The sequence below is a fragment of the Notothenia rossii genome (genome assembly GCF_949606895.1).
Source record: "Notothenia rossii genome assembly, chromosome: 12".
In the NCBI taxonomy this organism is placed as follows: Eukaryota; Metazoa; Chordata; class Actinopteri; order Perciformes; family Nototheniidae; genus Notothenia; species Notothenia rossii.
This window is the reverse complement of record NC_136911.1, coordinates 23,006,094-23,019,601: the sequence shown is the minus strand read 5'-3', so window position 1 is coordinate 23,019,601 and position 13,508 is coordinate 23,006,094. Positions and strand designations below refer to the sequence as shown.

General features: G+C 40.2%; 1 protein-coding gene across 1 annotated transcript in view; it reads left to right on the top strand.

Annotated features, from left to right (window-relative positions):
- Positions 1–13,508, top strand: part of ptprn2 (protein tyrosine phosphatase receptor type N2) — a 172,086-nt gene that overhangs the window by 147,964 nt on the left and 10,614 nt on the right. The window contains exons 16-19 of the mRNA XM_079661853.1: positions 661–734; positions 5,767–5,844; positions 9,710–9,829; positions 10,519–10,685. Of these exons, the coding sequence (XP_079517979.1) occupies positions 661–734; positions 5,767–5,844; positions 9,710–9,829; positions 10,519–10,685 (439 nt within the window). The remainder of the gene's footprint in view (positions 1–660; positions 735–5,766; positions 5,845–9,709; positions 9,830–10,518; positions 10,686–13,508) is intronic.

The window sequence follows — 13,508 nt, the reverse complement described above, 5'->3', positions numbered from 1 at the left end:
TAAATCTGCAAAATCCTAGCAATACTAACTCAGGTGGGCGGGGCTTAGTTAACTGTCAATTACTTTAAGATTTATTTTGTTTAATATACCCTAATTAAGCTCTTACTCCGAGTAATATTCCACTGAAGCTGATTTGAGATGCACGCAGCCTAGTTGCTAACCCGTAAAATAGCATCACACTGGGCAGCCAATGGGTTTAGACCATTGGATTTTGGATTAAACCATTCTAGAAACATATTGACTGTGAGTACTGTCAGTCAAATTGGATCAAACCACTTCCACAGTCCTGATGGAGAAGAGTTTTTGACTGTTTCTCATCATAAATAACGCATTTTAAACTTTGATTTCTGGTCATTTAGTCACAAAAAAACATTTGCTGCCAAGATTTAGGGTCTTTTACTTTAAAGCAAATGTGTTGAAGAAGACTACTGAGTCTCGACCAGATTATCTTTGTTTTAAAAAAGAGGATTTTCCAGCTTCTCCAGATCAGATAATTATTTCCCCTCCGTATTGAAGGTGGAGCAGACTTCATATCAGTTGTTCAATGCATGATGAAAGTCTGGTGAAATTGAAGAGCCTGCAGCCGATCCTCTCATCGTGCTGTTATTGTGTTCAGACGAGAGGAATATTGGTTTATAAATAATGCATGTCCTCTCACAGATGACCACTCCAGGATCACGCTGAAGGCTGAGAATAACCACGGGAACTCAGATTACATCAACGCCAGTCCCATAGTGAGTATAATACAGCTTTCATTATAATATCTGTCGTCAACAAGGCTTTTATTTTGTAGTCCCCACAGTAGTGAGTTGGTAAAAGCGTCTAACAAGTGACATGTAATCTAATCTGATCATAGAAGTCATTTGAATTTAAGCTTTCCTCAAAAAACATCTGCATTTAAAGATCCCATGTCATGCTTTTCTGGTTCTTACCCGTCCCCTTGTGTGTTATGAAGGTTGTTCTGCATGTGAACGGTCTGCAGAGTCACAAACCCTCAAAGTACACCCTGTAGGGAGTAAAACTCTAACACAGAGAAGACCTGTCTATGCTGCCCCAGAACGCCTCGTTGGACATTTCTCTTTTTCCATTGTTTACTTCTTGGGTTCTGTGACGTAACGTAACGGCTCCGCGGATTGGTCCAAATGAACCAATCCGCGGAGCCGTTACGTTTGGACCAATCCGCGGACTTCCTCACACACACACACACACACACAAACACACACACACACACACACACACACACACACACACACACACACACACACACACACACACACACACACACTCGGCTGGACGTTGCGAGTGAGCTGACTCACTGGTGTGGGGTCGGCGAGACAGAGCGAAACCCAGCCCGAAACACACACACACATCCGCAGCCTGGCTGGGAGTTTATTTGTGTGTGTGCCCAGGCTGAGTTCCGTGGTGTCTCGCTGTCGGCCACGGGGCTCACAGGGGGGGGGGGGGGGGGTTGGGGGGGGGGGGGGCAGGAGATCCAACAAGCCGTTTAGGACAGAGAGTGAATAATAATAATAATAATAATACATTTGATTTCTATAACGCTTTTCTTGAACCCACAGACGCTTTGAATACACAGACTATACAGAGATGCTGGATGAGAAACCAATGTGAGTTTGGAACATTGAACAATGTAAATCTATTCTCGTAGACCTCAACAATGAAATGAAGATCAGTGGAAATGACATGGGACCTTTAAGGGAAAAACACACACAAAAACAGCTTCAACACAACATCAGAAAAAGGCACAAACTCAGGGCATTATAGAAAACACAATACAAATAAATACATCGAATTTATTTAAAAAAAGACGTAGATATTCGTGGATTTATCACATTTTTATTATTTTTACAGAGTATAATAGATTTTATTATAAAGCACCATGTCATTGAAGAACATAATGAATAATCCTGGTGCTCAAAGACCCCTGACAAGCAAATATAGACGATTATAACAGCATAAATAAATAACAACTGTATAAACCATTAAAAAAAATACGGAAAAAGGGAGAACATTTCAAATGTTTGGCGTTATGGTGAAGTTATTATTTCCAAATTAAAAGATGTCTCCATTTGAAGGCAGGATTTGTAGATTATTTGTGCTATAGATAACCCTTTTTCTATCAGCAATATATATATATCTGTTTGGGACTAAACAAATGCGTCGCACCTTTAAATCCACAGAGGCCTACACATTTTATTTATTTATTTATTTCCCCAAACACTGCCAGTCCTGATTTCCCTGGAGGCTGCAGAGGGATTCCATCAAAGGGAACAGGAAGCTATGCATTTCAAATACTCTGCCAATTCTTTTCTGAGGAGATAAATGAGGGGGTGCGAAAAACAGCTGCACCCCGAAGCCCATTACTCTCCAGAAACCAACATTTAGACCTCCATCTCCTGCCTGAAACATTCGCCATTTTACAGCGGAAAATATTATAATAAAGGCGATCAATCAGAGCGGGAGAAGAGGGTTATAAAATAAAGACTGTGGCCGTGGAGGAAGGACAGTAATCATCCCACAAAGGAGAGGGAGCAAAGCTGTGATAATTACCTCCGTCGAAACAGCCCCTTCCTCCTCATTAGCTTCAGCCGACAAGCAACATATCTGAGGGTCTTTTTCTGGGGGTCAGAGGTCAAAGAGAGACAAAGGGACACACACACACACACACACACACACACACACACACAGACACACACACACACACACACACACACACACACACAGAGACACACACACACACACACACACACACACACACACACACACACACACACACACACACACACACACACACACAGAGAGAGAGACACTACATACTGATATACACCTGAACATCAGCAGGAGAGGACTCTTTAAAGTAGAGACACTACATACTGATATACACCTGAACATCAGCAGGAGAGGACTCTTTAAAGTAGAGACACTACATACTGATATACACCTGAACATCAGCAGGAGAGGACTCTTTAAAGTAGAGACACTACATACTGATATACACCTGAACATCAGCAGGAGAGGACTCTTTAAAGTAGAGACACTACATAATGATATACACCTGAACATCAGCAGGAGAGGACTCTTTAAAGTAGAGACACTACATACTGATATACAGCTGAACATCAGCAGGAGAGGACTCTTTAAAGTATAGACACTACATACTGATATACACCTGAACATCAGCAGGAGAGGACTCTTTAAAGTAGAGACACTACATACTGATATACACCTGAACATCAGCAGGAGAGGACTCTTTAAAGTAGAGACACTACATACTGATATACACCTGAACATCAGCAGGAGAGGACTCTTTAAAGTAGAGACACTACATACTGATATACACCTGAACATCAGCAGGAGGGGACTCTTTAAAGTAGAGACACTACACACTGATATACACCTGAACATCAGCAGGAGAGGACTCTTTAAAGTAGAGACACTACACACTGATATACACCTGAACATCAGCAGGAGAGGACTCTTTAAAGTAGAGACACTACACACTGATATACACCTGAACATCAGCAGGAGAGGACTCTTTAAAGTAGAGACACTTGGTTTGTTGACTCTTCACTTCCTCTTGAAATATCTCCATATCTGTCTGTTAGCTTCAGGCTGTCTCTGTGAGGCGTTCAGGAGCCACATAATGATGTCGGGGACTTTGATTTGAAGGATGTGATTGAGATTTGATTGAGTGTTCACATTGACCTGAATGCAGTTTTTATGCAAAGCATCCGAGATGTTGATGTTTCACAGGGAGTCATTTTGAATGTTGATGTATGGTTAGTTTTATCACGACTGACGACACACACTGCTTTACTGGAGGTGTGGGGGTGCATTAAATGTTATTCATGGTACAGCGAACAGTCAGGAAAGCCCCCGGGTCGTATATATTTCGCAAACTGGACCCAAACATGAGCTCAGAAGTTTAAAATCTGTTTTTTTTAAATCTCATTTTTCTGTGTTTTTCTTCAACACTCTGCCTTCAAAGGAGACATGACAGAGCTTTACGTCACAGCTTTAATATTTTCATAATCTCAACAACAGGATTATTTCCTAATGCTCCGATAAAACCGACTGGAGTCCGACTTGTTTATTTTAATAACAATTCGGGAACAATACGGTTCTGAGGTTGAATATCATCCAAATGACTAAGAGCTGTTTCATTTTGCAGCATTCTTTAGGAACGTTTATCATTGAAATACTCCCATTACAGGAACAGCTTTAATCAAGGAGATTTTAGCCTCTGCAGACCATTTACATGCACTAACATCTAATGTAGGGCTGCTCAATTAATCGTATTTTAATCGCGATTACGATTATGGCTTGCAACGATTCCGAAAACAACGTCATCGAAATAAAAGGATTCTTTTTTTTATTATTCCTTTTTTTTTTTTTTTTTTTTTTTTGGTGTTTCAGTTGAATTATACTTAAAGTTCAGGATAATCAACTGTTAAAAACATGCTGTTCACATTTTTTTCTCCAATAAATGGATGTTTTCAAAGTCAATGAATAATCGCATTTAATAATCGCAATTACAATTATTGACCCGAATAATCGAGATTATGATTTTTACCATAATCGAGCAGCCCTACTCTAATGAACACACTCCAACCCCATAAAGAAGCAGAATAGGACCTCTTTAAAACGTTAATATTTGAGACATCGCACAAAAAAAGGAAGCCTTTTCTTCACCGTTCTTCTTCAATTAGGTGCCATGGAGTTTAATGTTCTCTTCATGCTTCCTGGTTGAATGTCCTCTTGTGGGTTTTGTTTTAATAATGAATGTTAGCGCCAATCTCAAGGACACAGACATGCTGTCACTGCATGAATACTAAAGCGAGACATGAAAGAGAAGTCCTCCTCTGTGGGGAGAAGACAGACTGGGACAAAAAGACATGAAGTGGTTCGAAGTAAAAGAGCTTTTATGCTTCACAAATATCTGTTCTATCTTTTAATGCTTTGCTTTGAGGCTTGGGGAGGAACAGATTGCATGAAAAGGACTAACCACATTACAATGCTTTTTCAAACGGTAGTGCATGATATAAGAAGTGTAACCCTCCCAATCCTGGCTTTAAGATAATGAACCTTAAGTTATTGAAGGTAATAGCAATCAAGTTGTATTTTAAGTAGGGGTTAAATCATGATTTCAGGTGTTTTGTGTTTGAAAAGACTGATATCTAATACTGATATCTGTTTTTAGCATATCTAAGGTATGGCAAGACAAGACATTTCAACACAAGGCTTTACAAATAATGAAAAGCATTGAGATATACTGTAGTGCAGCAGAAACACTTGAGAATAAAATCAACATTAAAACCAGCTCAAATAGACAGGTTTACAATACCAGAATACAAGTCCAATCTGAGCTCTTTGAACGGAAGTAAGGAATGCAGACGACACGTTCAGAGAATCTTTCATGGCCGTCATTCACCCAGAAATTGAAGCTTCATCCCCCATACTCTGTCTAAGGCCCCGGACACACCAAGCCGATTTTGGCCGTCGATGGATTTCAGGCCGACGATGAGCGTCCTGTCGCCCTACTCAGGTTGGTGTGTCCCGCACCGTCGTGTCTTTTCGGCCGACACCTTTTTGGCCGAAAAGCTACCGATTCAACACGTGGAACCTGAAGTCTTTGCGGTGTGTTCCAGTGCGACTGTTGGCCAAGACGCAGCAGTCGGGTCCGTCTGTGTGAGTTCTTTGGAGTCAGCTTGGTTCGTCCCTACCTTAAAACTCTGCTCTCTCTTCCAGATGGACCATGACCCCCGAAACCCGACGTACATCTCCTCCCAAGGCCCTCTTCTCTCCACCGTGGCCGACTTCTGGCAGGTAACACCATCTCTACACTGTCCTTTCATTGTTTCATATTCAGCTAATCGATCCAAACTAATGAGCCCATCAGCTGTTACTGTTTCATGCTTTCTCAGAATATACTAAACATGGCTGTATAAAGAAAGCCAGAGCTCTGGAGGTGTGGAAGATTGCTCAGTGGCGCAAAGGAACTCTCCAAAACAAATGTATATATGTTTTTTAATCTTTGTATTTTTTGTTATTATTTTATAAAAAAATTCGATTAATTTAATTTAGTTTTTATGTATTTTTTCGTATTTTATAATATTTAATAATATAATATGTTATTGTAATTTTTAAAGTTTTATTTAAATCCTATTTCCTTCATTTTTGGGACTGTTTACGTCATAAAAAAACACGTTCTTAACTAGCTGAAGATGCTAATACACATTTGATCACTACCTTCTTTGCTACATATTAAACCATCCAATACTATATTTAAATACCTAAAACAATGACTCTGTTGACGGGACGTTAATTGACATTTTTGGGTATTTCTTTTGTCTTTTTCCTGAATATTTTACGTAAAAATGCAGTATTCTTTTTCCTTTTCTCAAGTCAAGGATTTGAATACTTACTATCCAAACCTCTTACCAGACTAAATTGGTAATAAACCTCCAAATATCCCAGTATCTGGGCCCATTGACCATTTCACCTCCAATCGTTAGTTTCAAGGCCCATCTTACCTCAATGAATGGAGAGGTGAAACAACTCTGGATTTGACAACGTTTACGACCTTAGATTCAAATAATCCCCTCGTTTTCGTACAAATAATCATCCTCTGATTTACACTCTTCTCTTTCCTCGGTGCAAGTCAATGGGAAAGAGTCTTTTTGGGACGTCACAGAAGTTGTAGTACCACCGTTTGGCCACTACGCACATTTGTGAAAAGACAAATAATTGTATTCTTGGCGCTGTAATGTGATCATAATGCATCAAAGTGGTGCTTTCTGCCTGGAAATATACGTCTCATCACACACACCTCTAAGAAGTCGACTTATATTCATAATAATGCTAATGTTTGCCCATATTTACCCCCCCCCCCCCCCCCCTCCCCCCCCTTGTCCATAAATGTCACACGGACCAGCCGTTAATCACTGCTTATCGGCGGTTGTAAAACATGTGGTTTCGTGTGGAGCTTCGGTTTAAATGATGCATGGTCTCCAAATGGCGTTTTCACGTGTTAATAGGACAGCACTGTGGTGATTAGAGGGTCGTCTGGCTCCTTATGGGGACGTTACTGAACGCTTATTTATATTCAAACATGATGACGTTTGGAACAAGGGAAATGCCCATATGCTTATATCCGCTTTCAAGAAAGTACAATCCGTTTTTTTATTTCATTTCTTTGTGTTTTTCTCCCTGAAAAGGAGACAAAGACTTCACGTCACAGCTTTAATGTTTTAATAAACTCAACAGGATTACTTCCTAATGCTCCGATAAAAACCGACTTTGGTCCGACATGTATGGAAGCAAACGAGAGACAGAATGATTTTAATTTGATCAGACACCGAATTTATTGCATTGAAGATGTTTACTTTGAAAATCATTTATCTCAATTATTTTAACTTGAATTTCTGAGATCTGAATTTGACCATTCAAATTATTTTAACTTGAATTGTTATTTCTGAATTTGTGAACACGGAAACAAATACATTGAAATTCAGCTTTTGAAATTGCGTATCAAGATATTTCAGATTTTTATTTCACAAAAATTCAGATACATGATTTTCAAAGTAAACATTTTCAAAGCTATAAATTCGGTGTCTGATCAAATTCAAATAATTCTGTCTGGTGTTTGCTTCCATAGGGTTAGAGCAGGGGGGTCAAACTCAAGGCCCAGGGGCCAAATCCGGACTGCGACTTCATTTTCTGTGGCCCCTCAAGAGCTTGCAAAGAATATAATACATTTATTATACGGTTACATTACAGAAGCAGGTTGCCCATAAACTACATGTCCCACAATGCATCTCGTTTTGTGACATGCGCACTGAAGAGACTTGCAATTATTTGCCCTAGACTTCTGCTTTCAGACATAGTTAATTACTAAGTTGTTATCCTATCCGATAATAATCCAATTCAGAGGCAATAATGTAATATAATACATTATTTAATATATATATTATATATGTATAAAGTTACAAACGGCCCTTTGAGTGCAACCTTAATGCTAATGTGGCCCGCGATGAAATTGAGTTTGACCCCCCGGGGTTAGAGAAAGATACTACGGTTCTGAGGTTGAATATCATCCGGAAATACTGAGAACTGTTTCATTTTGCAGTGACATACTCACTCCCCCAGGAACAGCTTGAATCAAAGAGATTTGAGCCTTTGCAGACCATTTACATGCACTAACATCTAAAGAACACACTACACGAGAAGCAGATTAGAGCCTCTTTGACACAAACCTGCTGTCAGACTAAAGGAAAAGGCTCCCTGTTTCCTGTGTTTAGTTTATTAACGTGTCTTTCTGCGAGGTGAAATAATGAAAATCTATTAACTAACAACACAGCCTTCCCCATTAAGCAGAATATAGAGACAGGCACAATGAAACAGGAAGAAACTATTCATTATTCCACACGGTAAACACTGGGTTGTTGCAGCTCTCCCCCCCCCCCCATTAAAAGTAAACAAACACTGTCATGTCCTCTCTAACCCACTGCAGCGCTGATCCTCCAAACACCTTCCCTACATCCCATAATATAATGGCTCTGGGAACATCAGAGGAAAACTCAGTGGACATTTTAAGCTGAAAATTATTTTTTTGTTTGGCTTTTAATTTGCAAGATCCCCCTTTCCGTGTTTTTGTTAATCTTTGTATTTTTTCTTATTATTATTTTTAAATGTTTCAATTATTTTTGAATGTTTTCTTCATTTTTTGGAGCCTAGAAACTGTTAAAAAAATACGTTCTTAACTATCTGAAGAAACAAAAACACCTTTTATCCCTATCTTCTTTTATACATATGAAACCATCGCATTCTATATTTAAATACCTAAAACAATGAGTGTGTTGACGGGACATTAATTGGCATTTTTTGGTCTTTCTTTTGAATATTTTTACTTAAAAATCAGTATTTTGAGTACCTTTTCTCAAGTCAAGGATCTGAAAACTTCTTCCAGCACCAGCCAAACCCTTTACAAGACAACATGGGTAATACTCCTCCACGTTAACTCTAAACACGTTCTTAACTATCTGATGTATTTATTGAAATACTTGAGTGGGTTTACAGGACATTAATTGGCAGTTTTCCTGAATATTTTACGTACAAATGCCGTATTTTGAGTACCTTTTCTCACGTCAAGGGTCTGAACACTTCTATCCAAACCCTTTCCAGACTAAATGGGTAATACTCCTCCACATTATCTCTAATCTCATCACACAGTCGGTGTAATGCGCCACTGGGCCGGATCACAGACGCTCACGATTAGTGTATAGTGGAGGCCATTGTGTTTTTATAGCAATCATAAAAGCCACGTTTCCTCCTCATTCTCCTAATGGCTGCCGAGGGCCCGTCCTCCTCCCCGTTAGATCACGACGAGATGAAATGAAGCTGTTGTGATTTCACTCAGACGTCAAGCGTCCATCATGTGTCTCACGCTGAGCGCCGACATTTATTCAGACTTAGGAAATCCATTTCTCTTTAATGCAAGTAAATGAAGTCGTGCTACATGCTTCTGCTAGTGACCATCAACAAACACAGATTACGGCTATATTACTTTTCATAAATGGGGACTGCTAGCAGTATGCTTCATGAAAAGCAGGTTTTCCTATTAAAATCCTGGTCACATTGTTCTGTTGTCTTACATTATACACTTCAGTAAACAACGTTTGTTTACTTTCAGATGGTGTGGGAGAGTGGTTGTGTTGTCGTCGTCATGTTGACCCCACTCTCTGAAAATGGGGTGAAGCAGTGTCATCCCTACTGGCCTGACGAGGGATCGGACGTCTACCACGTCTACGAGGTAACGCTTGGATTCTGTACATTTTAAAGAGGACCTATTTTATTTTTGGGGGTTTTCCTGTAATGTGATATAGGTTTTAGTGCATGTAAATGGTCTGCAGAGGCTCAAATCCTTGTGTAGTTAACTTCTGGAACATAGTATCGGATGTCTACCACATCTACGTCAGTGAGAGATCAGAAGGAGTTGCAAAGCATATATTTTAACATTTTAAAGAGGCCTTATTCTACTTTTTGTGGGGTTTCCTTCCCTGTGTGATATAGGTTTTAGTGCATGTAAATGGTCTGCAGAGGCTTAAATCCTTGTGTTGTTTACTTCTGGAACATAGTGTCGGATGTCTACCACATCTACGAGGTAACACTTGGATTCTGTACATTTTAAAGAGGACCTATTCTGCTTTTTGAGGGGTCTTCCCTTTCCTGCAGTGTGTTCTATACGTTTGAGTGCATGTAAATGGTCTGCAAAGGCTCAAATCCCTGTGTTGTTTACTTCTGGAACAGAGTGTGATATCAGTGAGAGATTAGAGGGAGTTGCAAAGCTTAGATTTTAACATCTGAAAGAGGTCTTATTCTGCTTTTTGGGGTTTTCCCTCTATAGGTTTTAGTGCATGTAAATGGTCTGCAGAGGCTCAGGTCTCTGTGTGACTCCTTTGTTTACTTCCCAAAACAACGTGACATCGTTATATTTCCCAGGTGAACTTGGTGTCGGAGCACATCTGGTGCGAGGACTTCCTGGTGCGGAGCTTCTACCTGAAAAACCTGCAGACCAACGAGACTCGCACCGTCACGCAGTTCCACTTCCTGTCCTGGATGGACCGCGGGATCCCAAACTCAGCCCGGACCCTTCTAGACTTCCGCAGGTAAAGTGGAGACCCTCATTGGTGTTTACTCGTGTCACTCAAACTAGACGAGGAGGCGGGGCTTACCTCACCATGTAGATACCAACAACAATACAATTAACAAATTACACTGTGATTTAATTGTGATGCATGTCTCAAACATAATGCTGAAGTAACGCTTTAGTAAGTGTGCTTAGAAGGCAGGAACAAAACGTTTAAGATGTTTTCTGAATGCAGATCGGAGCAGGCTTGGCTAAGCTAACATGTAGCTGCTCCGTACACAGTCACAACAACGTCATACAGACAGAAATAAAGCAAAGACTGTGTCTGACACAGACAGTCTGGGGTTAGTATGTGTATAAACTCTGATGTTTCTCCAGTTCATGAACAGATATGAGTTCTGTGAGCTCTGTGTGCTAACAGCTAACAGCTAACAGCTAACGGCTAACGGCTGCTGTTTGGTTTCCTGAGTCAGCAATGACGACAGGCTGAGATTCTCACCGCTGATTGACTTTAATTTATCTCTTCAGTTGAAATGTTTTAACTGACTATCCGCGTCTTGGCATAGAGAGGCGAAGTCCCGCCCATCTACTTCCGCCCCATGGGACCTTATTTCGGAAAAAATATGTATTGAAGTCAATGGGGAGAGAAAGATTATCTTTCGATCCCGTTAGAATTGTGCCACGAATTACACATATGATGTTTGTCAATTTAAAAAATCATTTCCATGTCAAAAAAGTTTGTCGTAAAACTGTTGAAATATAAGACTATGAAAAATATGCAACTAGAAAGACTACAAATCCCAGAGTCCCGGTCCCGCATGCTGGCTCTTAGGAACCGACTAACTCCCCTTGTGTGTGTGCACAGCTCTCAACATGCCCAGACTTGGAGTGATTTTCACCTCTTTTAATACTTTCCGCCTCGTTCTGAAAGAAAGAAGTGAAATGTGCCAACGTGACGCCGTCTGGGTGTGTGGAGCGAGACGGGAGATGTAGTTCATTGAGCGGTTTCACACCAAACAAAGTGATAATCTTTCTCTCTCCTTTGACTTCAATACATACTTTTTCAGAAATAAGGTCCATGGAGGTCCCCGGAAAGGGAGGGACTTCACCTCTCTAGACTTAGACATACTTTATTGTCATTTCAACAAGACACAGAGTGTACTATTAAAATGAAAAATGTGGAGGAGGCGGGGCTTACCTCACCATGTAGATACCAACAACAACAATATTAACATATTACGACATGCAGAACATTTGCTTATCCTCCGCTGTGAACGCACCTTCAGACCCTGAAGATCTCCACCTGATGTTTTAATCTCCCCCTCTTGTATTCTGTTTCGTGCCTGCACCCTCTTTCTTTGCCCCTCTGCTTTTGTGGGTGTCCCGGTTGTTCTCTGATCAGGTTTCTGTGCTATCCCTTTCATCCCGGGCCTGTTTTCTTCACCTCCCTCCAGAACATGTGATGCAGCAAATTAACCGCCCCGCACTGCTTGGCTTGGCTTGGCTTGGCTTGGCTTGGCTTGGCTTGGCTTGGCTTGGGAAGAGATGAATATAAAACGCTAATTCAGACAGCCAATTAAATGAGAAGCCTGTCTCGCAAAATAAAGAAAGCTAGTGACTGCATAACCTCGCTGTGTTCTCCATGTAATGTGTTCTGGCAGAAGAGCAGCAATAGGTCCTCTGGGAGAACCAGGAGGGAAAGGAAAAGCCTGCAAATGAGGAAAATTCAGAGTCGATGCATCTGATTGGTGGACGGGTGTCTGTCCCTTATTTGTGATGCAGATGAGGGCGAAGGAAAGGATGCTGTCATGTCGTGCAGATTTAAATTGAACTGGGTGTGCATATCTGTGATATTGAATGAAGAAAAGTTTGTTTATTTGATTTCATTTTTAAACCCTAACTCAAAGGTTGCATGTAAACAAAACACTGTGAATGAGAAAATGGGTTTTTCTGCACAAAAAACTCATTATTTCTATTTTTATTTTATCTTTCCTTCTTTATATCGTATTTCTTTATTCATGTATCTTATAGATAAATAAAACATAAATATTTATTTATTTAAATGTTGGTATCAAATGCGAGAATGATAATATATTTTTATTTTTACGTCTTTATTTATTAATTCTTTCAGATTTATTTGAAAATATATTTTTTCTTTTTTCCCTTAACTGTATTATATTTATTTATTTTTCCATTTATATATATATATGTTTAATATCTATTTATTTTACTTTTGGTATCCTCTTTTACAAACGAGTCAATGAGAGTCAAAAAAGTCTGAATTTTAATTTGATATTTCGAAGCCTTGATGTTTTTGAGGATGCTAAAGCCACACCTCCAGCTTATCAAGCAGGTGTGGGTGCGCAGGTTTGAGCAGGTTCTCCTTCGCTATTGGCTGTCCTTACTGTATGTGGTGTTGGGAATCTAAAGCTCTGACTTTACTCTCAGACCCTCTCTGTGTTTCTCACGGTTTCGGCCCGTTCTTGCGGTTGCCAGTGTCATTTTTGTGATGCTGCAGCTAGTAATATGAGCCCAGTTGCATAGTCACAAAAGTGATCATTGGAAACTGTGTCTCCTCAGCCATGCCTGTGCACCTCCTGCTCTTCCTCCTCCTCCTCTTCCTCCTCCTCTTCCTCACTGCTCCTTCCTCTTGATTGCATGGGAACTCCAAACAGCTCTGCATGGTTATAAGAAATAATATAAAAAAGGTGGCTGAAAGGTAAAAAAAACAACCAGTGGAAATGCATGGACGCTCTCGCCGTAGTCAGTTTCCATAGCAACAGAAGGTGGTGGGGGTTGGGTATTTTAAAAAGGCTCATTGGCCTTCCCTGTGTCTGTGGTG